This window comes from Coccinella septempunctata, chromosome 1, assembly GCF_907165205.1.
Source record: "Coccinella septempunctata chromosome 1, icCocSept1.1, whole genome shotgun sequence".
Classification (NCBI taxonomy): Eukaryota; Metazoa; Arthropoda; class Insecta; order Coleoptera; family Coccinellidae; genus Coccinella; species Coccinella septempunctata.
The window spans coordinates 47698024-47723386 of record NC_058189.1 but is presented as its reverse complement, the minus strand read 5'-3'; the positions used below and the strand labels follow the sequence as shown (position 1 = coordinate 47723386).

The window sequence follows — 25363 nt, the reverse complement described above, 5'->3', positions numbered from 1 at the left end:
AAGACATCCAAGACAAATAATGCACATCACACATCAGATGGACGATGGTTCCACAAAGTTTCAAATGCGGCGAGTTGTATAACAATTGAGACTCAAGTAACGAGGGCCCGACTCAGATGGAGCGGCCACATTCTGAGGATGCAAAACACAAGACTCCTCAAAATAGCTCTGTACGGAGGAAGCTCGGAAACCTGGAGGCCAGTATAAGCGGTTCAAGGATATCCTGCATCAATCCCTAAAATTAGTTAATGCCAATCATAACTGGGAACAACTAGCGTTAGACAGATCACAGTGGAGGTCTTTGGTCCAAAGCTATAACGGAGAAGGCTTCTGATCTCCAAAAATTTGATATTTTCTCAGAACTCTTTCCTAGGAGATATCACTTTATATTTAGGATTAGAGTCTACTTGAACAGGGTAAACTTCCTTTGTTGCTGTTTTGAATAAATTTTATCAAGCCTCCTGCGTCCATTAATTCCGCAAGTTACTCAAAACAGCAATAAAAGAAGTTTACCCTGTTCAAGAGTAGAAACTAATCACAAATATAAAGAGATATCTTATTTAGGAAAGAGTTCTGAGAAAATATCAAATTTTTGAAATCAGAAGGTATCAAATTAGCTTTTAAAACGGAAAATACTCTAGAACTCTAGATAAATACAGACAAACTAATAAAGATCAAACGAATAAGGGAGAAACCTAACTGTGGAGTTTATAAACTTGTACTGATTGTTCATCGTTTTATATAACAGGTAGAAAATATCAGAAAAGAATTAGAACACAGAAATTGTTTTATAAAAAGCACTGGAAATTATACGCTTGCTGAGCATCTGTTGGATGCAAAGCACAATTTCAACGAAACTAAAAGTCAGAAATTCAATCTTTTAGAAAGTTTGGAAATCAATAAATGTAAGTTATCGCGGGATTTACTCAACGAACAGATTGACCTCAATAACTCCCCATTACTGAATTTATTTAGAATATTTGAGTTCAATACTAGCACAGGTGCTAACATAAAATAAACAAATAAAAATTTTCAATGTTGGAAAAATAGGACAAAAATGAAAAACTTCGTTGAAATCCAAGGGTAGATGATAATAAAGATTTTATTATGAACTAATTAAAAGTTAATAGATAGTTTCATTTTCTATATTATTTTACGACTGATCCTCCGATTGCTACCTACCTGTAAATTGCACTAACGTTTCCGGTAAATAACATTATGAGCTCTAGTCTTATCTGTTTCTGTCCCTTCTTAGGAGTAGAATCAAATGCTTGTTTATATATTTTTGTTTCGGTACCAAATATTTCAGTTTACTTTTACACACATGAAGAAGTTATTGGGATAGCCAAACACGTGTCGTGGTTTAAAAACTCATGTTATGAAAATCTCTTTCAAGTTCAATTATGGATTTTCATTAAGTATCGGCTACATCAATTTTGAATCAAATTTGTCCTGAAGAAGCTTTCAGAATAAAACCGAAACTGGTCGCAGTTGATTTACGAATTCAATCGCCTGACCTGAATGGTAGAACGAACAAATGTCTCAAATCTAAAATGATTGTACTAATCATTTCTACTTGGAAGACCTTATTATTCTTGTGTGTAGAAGAAAAAACACGGTGATTGGATAGTTTGAAGTTTCAGTCGCACTACGACAACTAACCTTCGAAGTTTCAAGGCTGAAAAAATTACAGTCAATCAGTTTTCGCTAACTATATTTTGTAACAATGATACATCTTTTTTCATAGTTTCTAGATGAGATTGAATGTCACAGAATGTTTCTCTGATTTCGCAAAAATCTCTCTGCTTCCTCAAAAGCTCTTGGATGTATTCTTCTTGGTTTTGAGACATTTTACTCATTTTTCTTTGAGTGTAGATTGTTTTTGTACATATATTGTTGTTCTCGAGTGCTTCTTTCATTACCTGAAAAAATTGCAATTATGGAAGACAACGAGCAAAATTTGCATGAAAGTATATAGGTAGGAAAGATCCTTCAGAAGTTCTACCAGTTGTAGAGATACTAGATTAGGTAGAACACACTGAAATTGAAATGAGAAAAAAGTTAATCATGCTGCAGTGTTTTGTCCAAATAATACCCCCTATGATGTGTAAATTTCATGTTGCAATAATGCTCAAATATATTAACTCATTTTTATCATATCAAAGATTTTCCATTTTAGTCAGAGCAGTTGATCCGAATACTCACTTTGTTCTGACCTCCATATATTTTGATGACAGACCTGAGATCATTACATAACCTCTGCAGAAAATATTTTTCACTGACATCAACAGCAACGAGTTCGAGCTGTCTTTTGAAAGAATTAAATATCTTTCCTAACAGATATTCCCTCTGCCTAAGATCTTCTTGCAGTATGGATTTCTGTTTTCTTAACTCATCAATTATAGACTTTGATTTCTGCAATAAGAATTTTTTTGTGTTATTTGTTGTATCTAGTAATAATGGCCAATGTGGCTAGAAAGGAATACTCAATTTCTATTTTATGGAGGTAGATGTTGGAAATGGTTACATTATACCTTCCTGGAATAGTGATTTTTATTATGTCACTACCAGTACGTATAATAAATAGTACATAATCAGAAAATAATACGACAGATGAACACCAATGTTAAGTTTCTACATCTACATGGTTTATAAATTCAGAATAATATAGAGTTGATGAAATTAACAAGTATAATCTCGGTGGGCGTCTACTTACATATATTTCATGGCGGAGGGAAAAAATGTTCTTGACTAGTTGCTCTACAGCATCTTCACCTTCAGTCAGAGGCTCAGATAATCTGCAAATTAAAGGATCTTCCTGTTGCTTGGTACCAGTTGAATTCACTTGACCTTCAAACATTTCTCCACTCAGAAATGTGGAAATTGTCCCTCCACAATGATTCTTTGATTTTGATGTTCCAGAATAATTAACGATAGGGCGAATTAGATTAGATTTCTGCATCACCATATCGCTCTGAATGTTTTCAGTCAATTTATTAATCCTCCGAATTGAATCACTCAGTATGTTATTTTCCAGTTTGTTTTCATGACGTAACGAAGAAGGATTCAGGGAGTATTTATTATTTTCAGAAACATAAGTTGTCAGCAATTTCAGCTCTTTAATGATAGGGATGTATAGGCTTCGTAGTTCTTTATTTTGTTCATCTTTCGAAATAGAAGACTGGCGGTATTGTTTGATGGTACCGAGCAAAAATCTTTTGTATTTGTCGAACCTGAAATTTCAAACCATAGGTCACTTCCTTCTGATGAATTTCATTTATCTTTATTGAATAGAATAGACAATTACTGAAAAAAATTGGGTACCGTAGATTCGAGTGACTTGGGACGATTGTTCAATTCAACTTGTCATATTTTCAAAACGGTGACATATTTTTATCTGAAAAAGAAGTTCGAATATGCTTAATGACTCAGACTATTGATTAGGATATATACCATGCTTCAGAATTCGGATATAAATAAAAAAATATATATACTTGTCCCAAGTCACCCACCGATTTGGGAGGCTTGGGACCCAAGTTGAAATCTATTGATTTCTCAATTCTCAAATGAAATAGGTGACTTGGGACGGTGTATAGTTCTGAAAAATTAGAATTTGTGATTATATAGTTGAAATTCGTTAAGGAAATTAAATGATAAACCCCTAATACAACGAAAGCAAATATATTGCCACTCAAATGTGAATAAAACTAAACAAATCAAGGGATTTCTTTCATTCTTTGGTGATTTCTTTGTGGAAATAACGTAAATAATAATACCCTGCGAAAAATCGGCATGTTTCCTGCTGTCAATGCGCCGCTTGTATCTATTAGGCATCGTCCCAAGTCACCCTATGAAACAACAAAAAAAATGAATGAGATTCGTGTTGCCGTTTGATTTGTAAACAACCTTGTTTTATGACATATCTTATATCCCAATATCCCACATATCCAGAAAAAAAAATTACACATGCACAGAGTTAAACACATGTAGAGTCATTCGGGACAACTGTGCGCACTTTTGCCTTTCAAGCCATAACCTGTTTCAAATGTTGAAGCTAGGAAAATTAAAACATATTCATGAGATAGAGAATTTTCTAATTTATAAGAAAACATCAAAAAGCAAACAAACAAAAAGGTTTTTTTTCCGCAAAAAAAAATTTAATAGTGAAAGTCGGAGTGCGTTCACATGCCCCGTATTGCGGGTAAAGCTGCATTCACAATCAATTCGCGGGCCGAAGTGCACTTCGGCACGAAATTTACCATTCGCAATAATCTTGGAACCAAATACTCAAATGAATCAAAAATGTAACTGATCAAAACATAAGCATCAGCATCATCTATAGCCGGCACGAAATTCCTTGCCGAAGTGATAGTTTGCAACTTGCAAGAAATTTTGTCTTGAATTTCATTGTGAAAGGTAACGGAGAACGCCATCTGCTAAGCTTCCGTGCCGAAGTGCACTTCGGCCCGTGAATTGATTGTGAATGCAGCTTAAGTGTGCGCACCCTAACGGGGTAAATGAACGCAGTGCTTAGTGAACCACACAATCAAAACAAATAACAAAATAATGTCATCAAAAGGTTACAATATTAGAGAAATGCTGTTAATTGTCAATACAGAAGCGCCTTTTTACAAGCAGTGCATTATTGTTCGTGCCACAATTCTTGGTGAACACAACACTTGATACATTCCCCTGATGGTGGCTCTTCATATTTTTCTGAACAAATAGGACAATATTGATCGAGTCTTAACCAAGAAAATCAATAATGTCATAATTTATTCCTCACTGAACTAATGCCCATATAATGAATCTATGCGCACACTTACCTGCGCACACTTTCCCCAGTAAGCCAAAATTTGAATTGACGTTCTTTTAGAGTTGAGCAGCTAAAATAATCTAAATTTTTTTTTTTATATATTTAGATTAATATGCCCATGATCGAATAAAATATTGTTTAACACTGAGGGACTCGGAACTTGGACCTGGCAGAATTTGCAGAGATGATAAAAATTAACAAGAAACCTAGTGAATTTGATTGATTGCAAATAAAAAGTTAAAGAAACGTGGCACGGCGCACTCCCATGAAAAACTAATATGGCGATTCTGCGCCCTTGCTTCACCCAAATCTCACCCCTCTTTCATACATTGCATAGTCGAGATATACGCACTGCGCAAACTTACCCACTGCGCTCAGCTACCCCGAATGACTCTACAGGACACTAGAAAGTATAGGGGCCATAAAAAAACGCTTTTACTCTCGTGAATTGGCAAATTTTTCCTGTCAATTCAAACGCTCTGGTCACGGCAAACTCAACAGGAATTAATTGTTGAACTAACCAAAAAGACGCTACAGAATCTTATAAGTTTCTCCCTTCATTCATAAATGGTAAGAAACAAAGAAATCTGCAAGGGGGGTAATTGTCCCAAGTTACCCGAATCTACCGGTATGAGAAAATGGAGACTTTAATTATTTGGCAGAACTCAAATCAGTTGTTATGCTAAATATATCCATATATTTTGAAATTTATTAGTAGAGTAGATGGAATGTTAATGTAACACTCATTTTACAGATCAATATGACGTAAAATGTTATGAATGATGATGAAAATATTTTATCGAAAACCTAGGCTCACCTATTCTTTTGCTCTATTGACTGTCTCTCTTTCACCATTGCATGTACTTTCAACTTCCTCAATTCTGATATCAACCACCTCATATCTAATTTCTTCAAAAGTTTCAAATTTTCTTGAGAGACCGAAACAATTTTTCCATATTGTTCTTCAAATGATTTCATTCGCTGAAGAAAATGTATCATTCTGCTTTTCGATGTTCTCTCGTTCTGCTCATAACAATCTTTTGATCTGAGAGAATACGAAAATCGAAGAGTTTTTTCCCCCTGACTTGATATTTCCTGTCCAGAATTTTTAATTGCAAATTGTTCAGTAGAATCATTATCATCTGAAATATTGTCGCAAACAGCCTTCATATCATGCATGATATGTTGCATTGTGTCGAATTTATCCGTGAGATTACTTAAATCTTCATGATGTTCCATTTCCATCTGAAGCTTCTCAAAGTTCAAACATCTGATGGTAGTTCTTAACTCCTGAATGCATTCCCCTTTGTTCTTTGATATGCCATTAAATTCACTCGAAGATATACCATTTTCCGATTCCCAGAAAGCGCATGAGTGATTCTTATGACCTGATAATGTTTTGATTTTTGCATTCACGTCCTTCATTTTCATGAAATATTCACTTATTCTGAATACTGAGAGTTCCACATTCCTTTTCTCAAACTCCAATTGTAATAATCTGATTCTCATGCAATCAATAATACTGTTCAGTTGAAGAATCTTCACGTCTTTATCATTCCCATTTTTTTCCGATGTATTGAGTTTTCCGAGAATATCTTCACGTGAAACCTCACATTTCAATATGGAAAATTTTTCATTTCCTGATTTTATAATACTGTTCAGTTTTTCCTCTCTGAGATTTAGATCTTTCATCTTTTGTAAAGCTTGTTTCAAGAAGCTATTTTCATGACATACTTCAATCAGTTTACTATGATATTTTTTCCATTCGTTGTTATATGTTTGAAAGATTTCTGTTGATTCATTATTTTCCGATTTATAATCAATTTCCTCTCTCATTCTATCAGAGAGATTGTGTAGTTTTTCCCCATGTTTATCATTGTTTTCAACATTTTCGATTTTTCCTTCATATTCTGCATTAATATGCAATGGAAATAAATGTTTTTTCAACCAGTCTTGCGATTTTTCGAACAATTTAAGTTTCCTTCGTGTATTTTCCAAATTACTCTCCAACTTTTCGTTATGTTTCCTCAGAAATTCAATTTGAACGTAATGGGATACGACATCGTTTTTGAGTTTCATAAGGCAGACATTCTTAGCTTGCAGATCCAATTCTAATTCTTTGATTTTCATCTGCAAGGTCTTGTTTTCAGTTTGAAATTCTTGTTTGACTCTAACATATTGGATCAATTTTCTTTCGAATATGACCAGAGGGTCGGTAACTTCTTTGACGTAATTTTCTCGTGGAGTTAATAATTCTCCTGAAATGTGAAAAGTGTTTTTAGGCGATAATCTCTGATTGAATGAAACTAGTTACTAATTTTCGATCGTTTTTCAAACGTATGTATTATACCCTTACGCCTAATTTATTTGAAAATCATTACAGGGGGTAAATAAATACATAATTGAAGGAATGATTCCATGTCAAAAATTTTTTTGGGTATTTCTCATAATTTTTTTTGAGTTGCGCCTGCTCAGATACAGCTGTGTACAGATGACACCTGAATATCAATTTTTTTTTCAGAAACTAAAAAAACTGACAAAAATGAAATTGAGCATACATCATATAGCAGCGAGGGGGCAATAAAAAAAAATGTTGGTAGTTTTCCCCTATGATTTAAAGGGGTAGGAAAAGCTACCTCTGAAATTTGTTTCGCGAGAAACATATTATACCATTGAAAATTTTTCGATAGTTTGATTCATTTTGAACAAATAAGGTCTCTTGTAATTTCTTGCTAAAAGTAATGGTTTTTTGAGAAAACTGACATTGTAGGGTATCTAAAAAAATAATCAATTACTTTTCAGATGCATCTTGGGGGTGTGTATATTAGCAGGGAATGCTAAAGAAAAAATTTTATATGAAAGATTCAAATTATTTTTTGACGAGGAACTAGAAAAAAATGGATTGGAGGGAATTTACGTTGGAAGTAAATCTATTGTTTCAACCATTCAACAAAAAATACTTAAAAGTATTGATATTGATCCAATTTTCCAATTTAATCAGAACTCAACATTTTGTTCATTATAGGAATGCCAAAAGTCAAAAGTCATTGCTTCATGTTAAACTTCCAGAGTATCTTTCAAGAAGCTATTGCAGAGTGAACTCTAATTCTCTGTTTCTAGCCTAGTTTAAAAAGTTGTTTTAAATTAACTATGTTTCGAAATATTGTTCGATATTAATTATTCTATGATTCCGAATTACGGACCCTTTTAACGAAAGCCTTGAATAAGCAAAATATATCTGGAAAATTCGAGGAAACTATATTGTTGGGCCAACAAGTTTTAATTGAAAATTCAAAATATCCAATGAAACTGTGCTAGTGCATTCGCCTATTTGTAACATAACTAGTTTTTGAGTTTTTCAGCAGTTTATATAAAAACTACATATATATGTATTTGTATTCAACCAGATTTCTCTCGGAAATGGCGAAAGCTCCGCCAGTTTTTGTTATTCAAAAGCCCCTGTTTCAGCATCGAAGCAGGCACAGAAATTATTCGTGAAAAATCATTTCAACTTGGTTGACATAATTGGAAATAATACACTACAATTGAAAATGTCTACCATGGCTCTGGAATCGTACAATTTTTATCCTATATGTGGTCAGTTACCGAGTGTTTCTTAATTAGCAGAGCGGTTTTTAGTAGGTCATACTTATTAACCGAAAATTAAAGGAAGTTATTCATCTGATATTTTGTTCTTCACCTCCAAATTAGTGCCCTATAAATTTCTAGAACAATATTTAGAAGAATGAAATTCGACAATTTTTACCCATCACATATAACCATGAAAGAGTGAAAAAATCAACCCCTACGATATTTTCCAACAGAATTTTTCAATGATTCAACATTCTCCGAACAGAGAAGATACAAGTTTGGTGTTTCTTGACTCTTTGCCCTTGAAATTGTTGAATAATGCTCAGACCATTTCCACATAAATTGACAGACATATTAATTGACTCATCACTAATGGCAGTTTTTGTAATTCCGAAATGTAGGAGTGGGAGAGAAATATCAACCCCCAACAATATTTTATATCAGAACCTTTCCTCCAATGTTTTTAAAATCAATAAATTGATTAAATGAGTCATATTCAATAATCAACTCTTTCTTCTAAGACTGTTGGTTCATAAAAAAAATGAGATGCTACTCACTTTGTTTTAAAGAATATTGCAATATCGAAAAGTTCTGATAAAAAATATGTAGGTATAATTATTCATATCATGAACCAGTGCACATATCCAAATTCTATTTTCAGTATACAGGCTGAACTAATATAAAAATTCCTGGAAGAATACCGTATAGAAATTTCGTATGAATGTAGGTACAGGGTGGGCAAAATTGGTGATACCTGAACTACAACTTTTTAACCCAACGAGATAGAGAAAAATCAATGTACCATACATGTCGTCTTTTTCGAGAAACTAATAATGCCATCAACTGCATTCCTCTATCTTCTTTTGTTTTTGAGTTATAGACCCAAATTAAAATTTGGGCGATTTCAACTTTGGTCATTATCTCCGTTTCTGGGCGTTTCTGTTTGTTCTAGGATGTTGAAGTGAAAACATCATACAGATTCTTTTTTGATAGCAATCCTGTAGCGTACTATGATTTTTTCCTATACGTTTATTTGCTAAGCTATAACATAAAGTTGTGTTTTTCCGTATGAAAACAGTAGTTTAAATTGACCAAGAAAAAAATCGCAATTTTTTTCTTATGATATATAAATATATCATAATTCGCCCTCAGTCTTTCTAAGTAATTTTAAACTACTGTTTTCATGAGAAAAACACATATTCATGTTGTAGGGGAAAGTCGGGTAGTACCGGAAATAATACGAAAAAACAGTAAAACATAAATTTATTCTCGAATTTTTCCAACAAACTTAGTTTGAAATGATTATTCCACATATACTTCACATGTCCTGAAAAGGTACAAACATACACTTCATAAAATAAACATCCATCGTTCAAAGAAAATAAAGTGAACATTTTGAATTTCTTCAAGACTAGCGGGTAACATCGAAAAAAAAATTATATACTGCTGAAAAAAGCTAAAGTTCAACAATAATCACACCTATAATACGTATGACCCTTTTCTATTTCAGAGCATCCCTCATAGACCAATCCAATCTTGGTTGACTCTGCTCACAACAGTGGATCCAGTCTTCGTCGAAACATTCATGGCAAATGAGAAAATGAGTTTCCTGCTCTCGTGTTCTTTCGTTTGGATGAAAATTTTAGTTTCTGTTTTTTTTCAATTAGAAACATTTCGTTCAAATTTTTTTTATCCCTTTAGCCTCATTTTCATTTTCCTCTTCCAAGACATATTTATAATGGAGTGCAAGTGAGCACTTTTTTCAAGTATTTTTTTTTAACTATTCTGTGTTCTGCAGCATTCGCAACTGGCAAAATTTCTTCGAGATTATTACAAACATTTTTTTGATGAATTCGTTCATCAAAAATATTTTCTTTGTAACCATTGGTTTCTATATAACTTTGGTGGATTGTGCTGAGCATAAAGTATCTTGTTCGTTGATCATTGTTGGAGTATTCTGGTTTTGAGGAGATTTTATAGAACCTAATAATTTGGGCATTTTTATAACAAAATTTTGAAATCAATTAGCCATTTACTGGGGTGATATTTGAAATGCAGGGTATTTGTACACGTTTTCATACTCACTACACATTAATGCTAGTACTTTGCCTAGCAGACCATCTGAAAACCTACCAATCAAGAGAAGAGAGGCCTCAAAGTTTATTCTGTCCATGTGTCAATCACAAAAATCACAATTTAACGTTTATTTCCTAAACGGCTAAAACCTGACACCTTCAAATCAGTTAGCCATTTACTGGGAAGATATTTGAAATGCAGGGTATTTGTACACGTTTTCATTCTCACTACTCATTAATGCTAGCACTTTGCCTAGGAGACCATCTGAAAACCTACCAATGAAGAGAAGAGAAGCCTCAAAGTTTATTCTGTTCATGTGTCAATCACAAAATCACAATTTAACGTTTATTTCCTAAACGACTAAAAATATCCAGGACAACTGAAGATATATTTGCGCTTGCATAGAATTAATTCGTTTGGCCATTCAAAGGAGGGAGTAAAATGATAAATCCAAGAAAAGGATGAATGTCCGGTGATACCCGCTGTCCGGTGCAGTCCGACTTTCTCCTAGCTCAGCAAATATACCTGTTGGAAAAAATCATAGTACGCCACTGGATTGCTATAAAAAAGGGTCTGTATAATGTTTTCATTTCAACATCCTAGCTTTATTTCGACCTATAACTCGAAAACAACAGGAGATAGAGGAATGCAGTTGATGGCATTATTAGTTTCTAGAAAAATGACGACCGTAATGCACAGATAACAGAATCATATGCCGTAATGTGCCATGCATTTTCCTCTATCTCGTTGGGTTGAAAAAGTTGTAGTTCAGGTATCACCAATTTTGCCCACCCTGTACTTCGGAATTACCTCTTAAATAAAATATTATTGTGCGATCATATGATTATATGATTGGCTTACCACCATAACTATCCCAGTTATATATCTTATCCAATCCCAGTTTCAGCTTCTCCTTCAGGTCGGAACAACTCTTTCGATAACTTGAAGCGATTTCATCTTGATGGTCTAACATTTCGAGTCATCGTTCAAGCCTTTTCCTGGTCATAATCTGAAAACAGAATGGGGCTAGTGTGTAATAAAATCATGAGGAGAGCTTTGCGTGTTATCCACGCGAGATTTTATGAGATTTCTTTTGTGGTCCTTGTCCGAAATTTATTTTATCCAGCACTGAAATTGGAGTAACACGATAGGGAACTGGAGCGGAGCAACTTGTATTATTAGAATATCAGTTTCATTTTATAACAAGTGAAAACGGAGGTGATGAAATTCAACACCCTTGAATAGAAAACTGGAGATTTATTGTATTTCCTTTTATGTCAGAAACAAGGAGCTATATAGAGGTTTGAAATTTGATTTTTAAGGTGTAGATGAATTTCTTTTGTTATTTGTCAGCAGCAGTCAGCAGTTGGAAAACAAGGAAACATCCATTCCTTTATCAAAATCTCTGATTATGATTCGTCTTATGAGTTATGTCGAACTGTCTGCAGTATTGAATATTGTTAACCTTGAGTCTTGTGAGATTAATAAAAATGAATATAATAATATTTGGATTTATAATGACAATTTAAACGTGTCTAATAGACGTCTATTAGACCTTTATAGAGAAATTGAGGACTAATCACAATTTTGTGCTAAAAATTTGCATGTTGTGGTTTTTGGTTATGAACTTTCTACCTAGGATATTTTCTGAGCTCTGCAGTAGCCTTTATGGCTCGACTACTAGCGGAAGTCGATTTTTTGTACAGGACGGGTCCTATCTTATGTATTTTGACGAGACGAGTTCAATAAATGTGGTTTCAACATTAGGAAACCATTGGTTCAAAAGTTACGCCACCTTGAAGTTTCAATCTTAAGAGTATTCTTAATAATGTTTATTATACTCTAATTTTATGTTTGTCAGTTGTAAGCATAGAATGAAAAATATTAGATGACTGAATTATTTTTCAGGGGAATTAACGTCAGATTTCTTTGGCACCGTCATATTCACACGATGCGATGGAAGATTTAAATGAAATTAGATACTTTTATTCACTTCGATTCAATTCTTCATTCTCATACTTGTTTGTTTATTTTAGGTTAGTTTAGGTTAGGTTACGTTAGGCTAGCTTAGGTTAGCCATGATATGTAAGAGCAAAAAACCAATTATTTTATTATGATTGGGTAAAGTTGTCGTTTTTTTAGGGTTGAGTTTATAGCAATTTATATGAGTGCGGAGGCTCGTGTCGTAAATGCATTTTGAAACCACCATTCTTAAGCTATCACATCTTAGCGTCATAGATTGTATATTTATATAGATTATATTTATTTGAAAACATTATACAGTAACCGTTCATTATCAAATGATCCGCATTCCAATCTCAATTTTAGGGATATTTACTAGGTACCTTAGAACTCTTATAAGTACAAGGTAAAATTGAGGAATAAACCCAATGAATAGGGAAAGCACGGTTAAAACAGTATGTATTACGATTGTGCTATAGAGTCAAGAATCTCAAGTTTACATGAAAATTCTATTTTGCATGAACTATATCAACCAACATGATTTTTTTTTCGTTCCAAATGTGTCAAAAAAATATATCAATGGATAACATGAATTCGAGTTAGTCTCTGTCACTGTCTGATTCATGTCAAAACACATTCAGGAGTTCGAACACAATTTGGAATGAATAGAACAAATTTACTTCAATTATGAAGAATTCATGATTATTTTCGTTCATGAAAAAGTGAAAACATTTGTACTGTAGTGTTGTATCGAAAAAGTAACGTGAATGCAGTGATAGGAGGATCATTGAGCTTCGGATTCGTCGTCTACTAAGTGAGTGAAGAATTTTCAACTGTATGTCCAGTTGTGAAATAATATCGACCTTAATTACAAAGACACCAAATAACTGCATTGTAATTTTTGAAATTCATTCTATGAGGTTCACATCATTTTGTCAAATGTCATTCAGATATCAGACTTACGGCCGGTTTCATAATCAAACCTAAAGTCCGTTTAATTTTAAAGCCTCCTTTAACCCTACTAAAAATGACAGTAAAGGAAGCTTTAAGCCTAAAGTGACTTTAAATTTGATTATGAAACTGGCCCTTAACATTGGACATTCAAAGTGGCGTAACTTTTGAGCCACTGGTTTCCTAAAGTTGAAACCGCTTTTTCTTTAACTCAGCTCGCCGAAATATACACAATAAAATAAAAAAATTACAAAAAATCGACTTCCGCTAAAGTGTAGGCGAACCGTTTTTATTTTAAATGGCACTCCCAGTATATCTTTGCATCGTTAGCTAGCTTATTTAATGGCAATTTGAACAGTATGCCATACCTTGAGTGAAAAGTTAACGGTTTATGAATTATTGGGATTCTTATGAAGAAAATGGTGAAAACTAGAGTTGACACTTTTTCTGAATATTTCTGCTGGGGGCGTTATTTTTTAAAAAAAATTTCTCCATTTTCAATTCTGCCATTATGTAGTATCTACAATACCACTCTTTGCTGTTTATACCGAAAATGTACAGGAGAAGATCAAGTTGGACAAATCGAATTAATCAAAACTCAAGCTTTTCATTTCACAACCTATAATTTCATTATTTCAGTCGATTTTACGTAAAAAAGAGGGAGGGGTTACCTAAATAAATTCTTTCAGAGTGTCAAGGAAAAACATGTAATAAGGGAAAAAAGGCAATTTCGAACTGCTTGCATGATTGGCCTGTGACTTCCGTAAACCATAGAGACGAATATTCATTGTTTCGATAAATAATTTTCAAATATGCCATTATGTAAAATTATAATGAGTACTATTAGCTGTTTGGAACAAAAATGAGGAGATCATCATGTTGGACAAATCGAATTAATCTAAACTAAAGATGTTCATATTACAACCTAGATTTTTTTGATATTTGATTTTTATTCCGAATTTCAATCGATACATCCCAATTAGTTTGCAAAAATACTTGATTTTCAGTATCAAAAGGTAAAAAATAAAAAATAAATTTCGAGAATTAATTTGAATTTATTCTTAATTTACAATCTCGCAAAAACCGCAACTATTTTCATGTTCTTTTTCAAACACGGTCATTCATCTCTTTGAAATAATGTTATATCGTGAAATAGGTTCAATAATGAACTCACTCCATGAACAATGAAACAAGAAACTTCTTTCAGTTTCACTTACCAACACAAAATGGAGTCTTCATTCAAGAAAATAACCTTGAACTTTAGCCCCTCAAAAAAAGCCTAGATGTAAGATGTCAGTTCCACAATTACTTCGAGGATTCAAAGTGTGGTTTTCATTCTCGTTGCCCACTGGTTGAATGATCCCATTTCCCCCTGAGTATATTTACAAGAATGACGCAAGTGTGGACATTCTATTCCCTTTTTTCAGAGTTATTAAAAGAAAATTCTGAAGGAGTCGTTAAGTGTCTGCAGGTTCAGTTTCATTTTCATCTGGACTCTTATTTCTAAGGGTCTTCATTGAGAAGGGCGATGTTATTTAAGACCATAGGCGTCTTCAGGAATTAATTATGGGGAAAGGTGTTCACAATTATTCCATGAAAAATATCGTTCATAGTACACGAGGATATAAATAACAACAACAAAATTATATGGTATATTTGATAACTGTCTCTAATTACTCTCTTAGGGCCGTAAGATTAATCGTAATTTAAACTTCCGATTAAGAAATCTCTGATTAAATATTCATATCGATATTCATATCGATATTCATATCGTCGGGTGGTATGCATCTGAATTTATCCTCATTATCTCTGATTAAAGTTAATCTATGGTTTAAACCGTCGTGTTAAGATCAACTACAAAATGACAAGAGATTAACTAATCCTGTGCAGTTGTCAAAATAGTTGGCCTATTTGAACTAATTGTGACTCATTGGTTGTCATTTCTTAGTTTTCTGTGTTAATCTTTGGATCAGTGCTTCTGTCAGACTGCAGCGATCAGTTTATTTATTTATTGTGTTCTGTTGTGATCTTTGTATCAGCATTATTATTGTTATATTATTGAGGTGTGAGGTAAAACCTACGTTTCTGAAAATATCTATATTTAGTATCTAATGAAAGGCAAATTTCGAAGTGGAAATTCCTTTTGAACATAGCAATTCAGAAGATGGATTGCAAGTGAGACAAAATATGAAATTGAATGTTGATATTTCATCTTGAGGTGGGGTGGCTTATTTTTTCTCAATCTCACTCAATTGCTCTTGCAGAAGTTTTGGAGATCGAATGAATTCCATATCATCCCATTTATCCCAATGATTTTCTCGATCACGGATAATATATGGTCTATCATGATACCTATTGAAATCATTCAACTCGTACAAGATTTCAATATCTGAATCCGAATCACTATCATATTCCAATTCCATGTTCATTTTCAAACATTGAAGAATTCTCCAACCGGGAACGCAAACCTAAACACAATTTCTTGAATCAAAACAAACAAGAAATTTCAAAAAACTTCGAAGAAAATAGTTTCAAAGAATATATAGGGTTTAATCCCTTTTGGATGGTTTAAACCTAATGTCCCCAAGGTTTAAACTAATCGATAGTTTAAACCATCTTTGATGGATTAACTATGTTTGATCTTAAGAAATAATCGTTATCCAAAGTTCAAACCCTCATTCTTAACTATGTACCATTAATCTTACGGGCCTTTTTAACAACTAGATACATAGAAATACAAGGCAAAATTTGTTCCAAAAATATCCCAGCCAATTATGTGGTAGGCGATGATACGCTCTACTTTTTCTGCTGAGCCCATCTGGAAACTCAGATAGTTCTTGTAAAAAGCTTTCTTCCCTATAAGGAAGTGATATCCCCATATCTGGCTCTGGCCATAGGTATATCATATATCCCTTTTTTTCCCTATATTATGCTATGAAGTTATGGATTCTCAAGGATGCTGTTTTACAGCAGTTGCTTGTGACTCGGGGCATATAGATAATATCTGTAAAGTCTTGTTCAGAAGCAACCGAAAGGCACAAATATAATTTTAGAAAAATACGTTTCCATTGAAAGAGTTTTCTCTATTATTTACAAGATTGGCAAACGTTCCTGAACTCGTCCATTGGGAATACCTGAACTTCAAATAAATAAATTGTACCTTGTACCTACTGTATCAGTCATGCATAATTTAATATTCGGAATAGCGCTTGATGGCCCGATGAAACTGGGTATAACGAAATCCATTTATCTAGGGTTAGTAAAATTTGAATCATCTCTTCTGCTAAATTGCTCAATTTACTAATAACTGAAGCCACGAAAAAAAATTAGAAATTAAAATAGGATATCTTCTCCTATCTCCGGAACAATGCGCTTCCTCTAGACTAGATTTACGGATTCTAGCCGAGTATGTTTTAAAATACAGGAGTCGGTAATTGCAGGAATTCATATCAACGTTGCCGGTTGCCGGTTCTACGTTGACGGATTGAGTAAAAATGATTTATGTCAAACATCTTCCCTTATTCACATCAAATCTTCATTGGTATATAATTGGGTATTTCAGATTGTTTGTTTGCATCTTTTATTCAAAAATTTATTTTTTATTTGTTATTTGTCTCTCCATGAATATTCACTCCTTCAAATATGCTCAGTATAGTTTGTCCGTAGAAGATTTTCATCTTAACCATTCTGAGGCATTCTGAGCATAAAACACTTCATTTGACCTTGAAAAACTCCAAGGTCAGATTGAGTGTCTGAATTCGGTGAGCCCCTGAAGACTTAGAAACTTGTATTTAAAACATTTTCTGCTTTTTCAGCGTCTCCTCAAAGAGTTTCATTGGATCTCTAAAATGGGTTATTGCCCTGAATATCATTTTTGAATTCCGTTAACGAATATATTGCTCTGGTTTTGGAAAATAATTATATTATATAAAACATCGAAATTAAATTAAAACTTGAAATTTCATTTTATACCAGAAAAAAATCCATGTTTTCTATCGGTGTATGTGTATCATTATATCAATAATATTATATTCCCCTGTATTTGTATCCTTATAGAAGATTCTCTGGACGTATCCAATGGTTTATTTCCAACTACTTATTATCCTATATAACGTCATATTAATACAAATTATGTCTATGTTTCTTTCATATGTAGTAGATAGGTACGTACAGGCTGAAACATTCGCGAATTCTACATGCATTCACATTTTTTTTTATCTAAGGAAAGTTATGAAATCGAATTTTTGGACGGAAGCATCAATTTGGAGTTCATTTTTCTTCAATTACAGTCTTTCAAATTTCTAAGTTACGCAACTCTCCAAGCGCATACCTGTATTAATGGCTGCGTACCATATATAGAAAAGGGATGAATTTTGTCGAATGTCTACGAATTTCAGCATTCCGTTATATATCTTTATTCATAAAGAGCTACAGTTCTTATTGAATTAGAGGTCTTTAATCTTTTTCAGAAGAAACCTAAATCCCAGTAAAAATTTCCCCACATGAAAATATAAAATTTCAATTTTGGTTAGTTATATTGAATACGAGTTGTAGACTCTTCAGACTTCTGAGAAATTTATAATCGTTTTACATATACCTATCTATTTTGAATATTGTATAATTGCGTAAAAAAAGTCATAAAAACACTGTCAGCTTCCAAATTTTTTTTTTGACGAAACGAGCATGATGATTGAATATGAGTGATGCTTATCACTCAAAACTTGCTTTAGATTCCTTAACACATTTGTGAATATCAGAATATTCGTGTGATATGGTAATTTTTATTAGTGGTATATTTTCACTTGGCTTCTGAGCCTGGATCATAATTGACGAAAACTGAAATTTTAATAATCTCATTTTCATCCTTCAATTCGAATCGTTTGGAAGGTATCACTATCAGTCCTAAGTCCTACATATTAAGGGCGAATAAAATGTTGATTATATCAGTATAATAATCTCGGAAGTTCTAATAGCTGCTACTAAGTGCAAATTTATTCATTATACAGTAATAAAATTGTATAGGAATGAAGTAAACTCAGGGATGTATGAGATTTACAGATAGTAGGTTCTATAAATATATCTACACTACACCTATATTCTTTTACAATCCCATCATAGCTAGGTACTCATAAGAGGTCTCAGTTTTCATTCAATTATGGAATAGGTACAACAGAAAAACTACTCTCATGTTTGAGTCCGTTGAATTCTTCAAAATTAACAATATTTCTTCTTGGATAATTTTTCAGAGATCATTAGATATGCGTATTTCAGCCGTATGCTTGACTGGGTACAGTGTTGAAAATGGAGAAATTGTTATGGAAAATTACTTATACAGTTTTCGCCAGAAAACACTTGATGAATTGAATAATTGAATATGAAAATAACTTCACTAAACGTTGAGTTCAACGTTGTACATGAGGTCAATGATTCTGCCAGTATATTCTCTCTTTTATAGATTTTTACATTTAACGATCATGCATGGTGAAAAAAAATTTCAAAGAATTGATGAAATAAAAATTTCGAAAGGAATTACATATAAGTATGAATTCTCTAGTAGGTAAGTGTAGAAGCAGATACGAGTTTTGAGTAAGTAATGATTTCAATAGGTAGTTTGAGTATCAAGAGAAATTTCATCCCTTTATGATGCCAAGGAACCTCTGATTTAGGTTCTTCAAGTTTTCGAACATTCCGTACATTGAAATAGTTTTCAAGCTTTCATATTACCTTTCGTATTCGTGTTAGAGGTCAGATATTTCTGAGATGGTTATATTCAAAATGACTTTCTTTCATTGGAGTAACACATTTGAGCAAAGAAATATTTCACTTTATTCAAATAAGATTAGTGCAAACCGCATTTCACAGGGTAGTCGGGAACTGCAAGTCATTGTTTCGAGTTCTCAGTTTTTCTGTCGCTTCCAAGTTATTAAAACAGTATATTGTAGTAGCACCTATGATTCTGTCAATATTTTCGTTAAATATCATGTTATATTATCTCATTTCCCAAGTATTCTTTGCCAGTTGAACAATGAAATTTTCATGCCATTATTACATGAAATGACAATAACCGATACAATTATGAAATCGGAAATGCTTAATGTACCTACTTCTTTGTCAAATCATAAATAATCGATCAAGAACGGTTTTTCAGTGAAGCCGTAAAAATAGTGACGTTTACAATGTTGTTTACGAATTTCTTTCTCTCAGAACAAGAAGCAATGTTTTTTATATATTCATGATGAACAATTTTTGACGGAAATCTAAGCAAGTAGAAAATAAATGGTTTAGCTGATTATTGGGTAATTTTTCTCGCAAAAATGGTGGAATCAGTTCAGTACATGAATACAGATATATGAGCGAGTCTATGACTTGGAGATAATTCAGTGAATCAAGGAAACTTTTCTTGTTATGCAAATATGCTAGGATAAATCAATTATTATTTCAAATTGCGCCATTTTCAATGCAAGAAAAATTCTTATTCCTTGTCGTTTAAAATATCAACTGAACCGAAAATTCATGTTCATTCGATAAAGGATTTGATCAGGTAGAAAATATCAAATATAGGCATAAATTGAAAAATAAAATAAATCCTACATACTGATCATGTATTCAAATACGAATCAGTTATTCCGAATATACAAGAATATTTGTTTAGTTAATTTAAAAGCATATGGAAATAGAGAAATAGTAAATGAATAAAATGTCCATGTAATGAGAGGATCAAAGCATGTACAGGGTGGGCAAAATTCGATGTTTTAGCACTACAGATTTTAAACCAGAGGAGATACACAAAATCTGATACCCCATTCTCGTTCTCTTTTTCTGAGAAACTAACAATAGTAGTAGTCATTTTTGGCCACTTTCTTTTGTTTTCGAGTTATAAGCAAAAATTGGAAAAATGGCGATATTGAAATAAATTTATATCTCCGCTAATACTGATGATAGAGCTCTGAAATTGAAACATTACACAGGCACTTTTTCAAGTAGAATCCAGTGGCGTGCTCGCCTTTTCAGCAGGATTTTTATTTACGAAGCTATGACCCAAAGTTATGTTTTTTTAAATGGGAACACTAGTTTTCTGTGCAATTTTTTGAAAGCTTAATTTTTACTGATTTCAAAAATATATAACATCATATGGTTTGTATCAATATAAATAATAGAAAATGGTCAAAAACCTTTTTTCTCAATATTTCTATGGTTTCAACTTTTGATGAGCAGAGGAACATAAAGCATCGTATGATTACCACTGTCTCCTTCTATGAGTCCTTTCATTATTATGAAAATTTATGAAATATATCTTGATTCAAATTTTGTGAAAATTCGTAAAAAGCATAGAAAGAATGACATTGCCGGAAGGAGACTGATTTTGTTATAGGAAACTCTATTTTTCTGTGCTCGTCAAAAGTTGAAACCATAGAAATATTGAGAAAAAAGGTTTTTGACCATTTTCTATTATTTATATTGATACAAACCATATGATGTTATATATTTTTGAAATCAGTAAAAATTAAGCTTTCAAAAAATTGCACAGAAAACTAGTGTTCTCATTTAAAAAAACATAACTTTGGGTCATAGCTTCGTAATTAAAAATCCTGCTAAGAAGGCGAGCACGCCACTGGATTCTACGTAAAAAAGTGCCTGTAGAATGTTTCAATTTCAGATCTCTATCATCAGTATAAATTTATTTCGATATCGCCATTTTTCCAATTTTTGCTTATAATTCGAAAACAAAAGAAAGTGTCCAAAAATCACTACTACTATTGTTAGTTTCTCAGAAAAAGAGAACGAGAGTGGGGTATCAGATTTTGTGTATCTCCTCTGGTTTAAAAACTGTAGTGCTAAAACATCGAATTTTGCTCACCCTGTACATGAAAAACATTGATTAAAAAACTTGCCTTGTATGAGGGTAAATTCAATAGGTAGTGCAAATGACTTTTTTCGCAAAGTAAGTCACTATATTCTCGATTCAAACTTCTTTGTAGAAGGTTCAGGTGCAATTTCTATACCAACTCATTAGGTAGGTACTAACGTGTGTATGTGTGTGAATGTTCTCTAATTGGCCAATTATCAGCTCTTTTCTGCCAATATGCCGATATATGAGAAATAATTGTAACATTTCTTATCAATAAGAACAGGATATTTCAAATTCAGATTGCCATGGGTATTTTCAATCTTAACTGTGAAAATGACGAATTTGAAAACTCAGTGTTAATTTAGTGGATATGTTATTTGCTATGACGATAAATATATAATCATTTGAAATTTTTGTAGGAACAAGAAATGTTGGAACGGATGTTTACATTTTATTTTTGCCTACTCCAACTTATTACTTGTACTTAAAATAAAAATTAAAAATTTCATGGGGGCATTATTAGTATTATATAATTGAGACCGTGGATAGATTAAAAATAAAAAAAATATAGCGACTTACATTCTGCACCTGTTATTCATTACACCAAGTACTGTCATCAGACGGTACATCAATACCTTCCCAGGTAGGTGATATAGCAAGGTAGAAGCAGCTTAACTGTAAATGTGAATGTAAACAGCTGATAGATTGACGTTTCGCTATGCGCAACGTTCGTTGTTTCTATTGAGAAAAAGAATATTCTTCTTCATAGATTACTTTTCTATGGAACAGGATAATGAAGTAATTTTTGGGAGATAAAAATACACAAGAAAATTCCAATATGATATATGTGAATAGGAAATATTGAATCTTGTACTATTTCTAATGAATTGTGAGGATTTGTTCAGATATTTCCTTATTTATACCTGACCGATTTTTATTATCTCACGCATTATCTTAACGTTTTCTTTTCATTTGCGTGAAATTTTGCTTCGCAATTCGCATTGTCATTTTATTTTGATTGTTCGTTTCCTTAATATTTTGTTATGTGCTTTGTGATCATTATTTCACATTATGTTTGTCTGTAGAAGTTATTCTCTCAAATATTCTGCTGATGAAAATGTCGGACCTACGCAATATATAGAATGTCTGAAACGTTGAAGCAATGTATGAAATGTTATATATTTATACTTTGCCTATAGGCATATCGGGAACAAAAAATAGTCTTCGTAGACCCCAAATATAAGCATGTCTTTAACACCCTGTAAATTTGTTTTATTGAAGTTGAATTTCGAGCAAACACGAGGTGTTTTATTTCCCACTCATTCTAAGAGTAATTATTCAGGTAGGTACATAACGTTGAGAAATATACAAAATTTTATTTATTTTTTATTTTACAGTTTTACACATTGCCATCGGGTATTTTATAGGTACAATCTCCCTGGGTGTTACAATGTTACAATGCCCTAATAAGCATTCTATAACATGAATTATACACGTTGCGGGTTACATAATTATACTTCAGTAGTTTACCTGTTTACTACCAAATTTAGAGCATTTTTCACCTTCTCTGTTTGTCTCATTCAATGTTGGTATGATGACGCGAATGAAATTCCATGCTTTGTTCATTGAAGAGATGGTTCACTGGTGGACATTTTTAAATATCTTCAAGTGGGCTACATGGCCTACATGTTACATAGTTTAATTCATTTCGAAGTTAATGAATGATTATTCATTTTTCATTATAGGGGTAGTTTTAATTTTATAATGGTTGTTGTTATTCAAATGCAGAAAAAGATGAGGAAAATAATGCGAGAATTTGAATGGGAAGCTTTTTACACTAATGAGAGAATTTCATCGTCCTGTGTGTATTTTGCAAACTTCCATTAAGTTTTCGAGGATTTAATGGCGCTTCTTAATCGCATAAATTTATTCCTTAGCCATTGTTGGAGATTATCCTTAGCTGATAAATGAATGCGAAGACGAATGAATGTCAACAAGTAGATGCGAGATGAGCTTTTTGTCTACATTTTCATCCCGCTCTTTTGTTAATTTCAATTGATACATGTACATAAATGAGGGAGCTAACAGTATGAATCTGTGATTTGGAATATCTTTATCCTACTAGCCTAGAATATATGTAAAGGGAACCATATTTATTATTGTTATATATTGTATATATTATATATTGTTATATTACTTTGATTAATGTGGCGCATTCACCAATTATCAATATTATATTGTAAATGTGAAGTCTCTAGAATCCCTATTTCATGGAATATTATCAGGTCGTGTATTGGAAAAGTTACTAATATCATGGTTAAATACAACAGACCGTCTGGCTGTTACACCCTATATTTTGTCATATTTCTGATAATCATCCCCATTCAGTTGAGGAAAACTGTGAAATTTTGACTGGAAGATGATTCGTTTCGTGTATTCGGTTCAGCACTTATCATCCATTCGTATTTTTTTACACCAGACCGCGTAATGTTGAAGGCTAAGGGTTGCAACAACCCATATCATGTACTATTTGTGATGACCATCCATAAAGTTGAAGAAACATGGGAAATTCTCGGGGAAATGTTATGTGTGTTGCAACCATTTTCCATGGACCAATAGCTGGAATGAATGATTTCTCACCTTTTTCTCATACCGATCATCACTACCATCAGAAATATGACATAGTATATGACATGTAGGTGGGCTGATGCAATAAAATATTACCATAAAAATAACGTGCGTTCAAAAATATTCGTCGTCAAGTAGGCTATGGAATTTTGGACGTCGATATTTCGTGCCTAAACGTAATTCTTAGCTCGTGCTATACTATTTTCCAGGTGAACTGAAAATGGAAATATTCTGTTCCGGCGAATTCATAGAAGCCTATGTTGCTGTAGATTATTAAGTATGAATTTTTCCATTGGTATGTTCAAACAAAAAAGGAAGTGGTCCACCAAAGAAGAAAAGTCCAGAGTTCAGCAATAATGAAAACATCATGACAGAAGCTCGACAAACCTCTGTTCAGGTTTTATCTCAAGTGGCTGGAGTATCCGTTAGCATATGCCACCCTATTTTGAAGAAAAGATCTCCATTTGTTTCCATAAAGATAGACATGTTATCAGAAAACTGAAAAGGTTGTGATTATTGAGATTCTTACTGTGATTTATTCATATGACTGAAGTAGCTAGAACCTTCTTACAAAAAAAACATAATACCACGATCAATTCAAGATTCATGTCTCTTACGTATGAAAATAGTGGACGGTTAAAATTTTTACGAAGAATTTTTCTAACCGCCTCCGATTGTTTGGATTCTTGTCATCTTACTCAATGAAAGAAATGCTTTTCGAACGTTGGGTGAAATTTACAGGTAACTTTTTCTAAAAAGTGCCTTTCCGTACAAAATTATAAAATATAGGTTAATGTCATCATTGTTTACATTATGGGAAGATCAAGTAATTCAAGGAAAGACATACGTTCAGCCACCGAACATAAGCCTTCAAAATTTCATAGCCTACTTGACCTCGTAATATTTTGGAAAATATGCAGCGATGTGCCGTAAAAAAGTGTGTTTGAAATAAAAGTGCAATTTATACACGGAAGAGGAAAGCGATTCACTTATTCCGGTAAGTTTTTGATATTTTATTCTTGTTTGAGTTCACCACTTTATGAAATCAGGGGAGGGAGTTAGGGGACGCCAGGGTCGAATTTTGTTTGAATACGATCTAATGATTTGTACCTTCATTGAAATGTTGAGATTGTACATTAAATAATTGATTTTAATTTTAGTTTTCCCAGAAATTAAACCAGACAACAGCAGTGGAGAGTTGCACTGGATCTTGAACACAATTTACACTTCTCTTCTAATTTACACTTCTCTTCTAATTTACACTTCAGACTTCAGTATAATGAGAGAAATCGACTTTTATCGTAAATTGGGAAAAAGTAGCCATCCCGAGTGAGGTAAGATGAAGTTTACCACTTCTTTAACTCGCTTTCTTATCTGAATATTGCAAGTGATTTCTGACAACATCTTTTTGTGTGGTGGACTTGAAATTTGGTAGCTTCTCATATTTCGAAGTAAAATTTCAGTTGAAAACTTGTTGCAGGAATAAAAAC

General features: G+C 32.8%; 1 protein-coding gene across 3 annotated transcripts; it reads right to left on the bottom strand.

Annotated features, from left to right (window-relative positions):
• Window positions 1-1697: 1697 nt before the first annotated feature.
• On the bottom strand, window positions 1698-21952 carry LOC123321693 (putative leucine-rich repeat-containing protein DDB_G0290503). 3 transcript variants are annotated; one of them, XM_044909421.1, is made up of 6 exons: window positions 21825-21952; window positions 11345-11492; window positions 5634-7074; window positions 2717-3233; window positions 2206-2415; window positions 1698-1922 (listed from the first exon to the last, which is right to left on the bottom strand). In XM_044909421.1, the coding sequence occupies exons 2-6, from the start codon at window positions 11454-11456 to the stop codon at window positions 1698-1700; spliced, it is 2505 nt and encodes an 834-aa protein (XP_044765356.1). In that variant the 5' UTR covers window positions 11457-11492; window positions 21825-21952. The 3 variants fall into 3 exon arrangements, with proteins under 3 accessions (XP_044765356.1, XP_044765371.1, XP_044765365.1); XM_044909436.1 differs by lacking the exon at window positions 21825-21952 and adding an exon at window positions 21289-21337; XM_044909430.1 differs by lacking the exon at window positions 21825-21952 and adding an exon at window positions 14614-14984.
• Window positions 21953-25363: the final 3411 nt, after the last annotated feature.

What these genes read in the sequence shown, in the direction of transcription:
- LOC123321693 (XM_044909421.1), bottom strand. Translation starts at nt 11,456, where the DNA reads ATGTTAGACCATCAAGATGAAATCGCTTCAAGTTATCGAAAGAGTTGT. An exon ending in CCCTCCGCCATGAAATATAT is followed by an intron (nt 2,416 to 2,716) that starts GTAAGTAGACGC and finishes TTCTTATTGCAG; the next exon opens with AAATCAAAGTCTATAATTGA. An exon ending in TATATGGAGGTCAGAACAAA is followed by an intron (nt 1,923 to 2,205) that starts GTGAGTATTCGG and finishes CAATTTTTTCAG; the next exon opens with GTAATGAAAGAAGCACTCGA.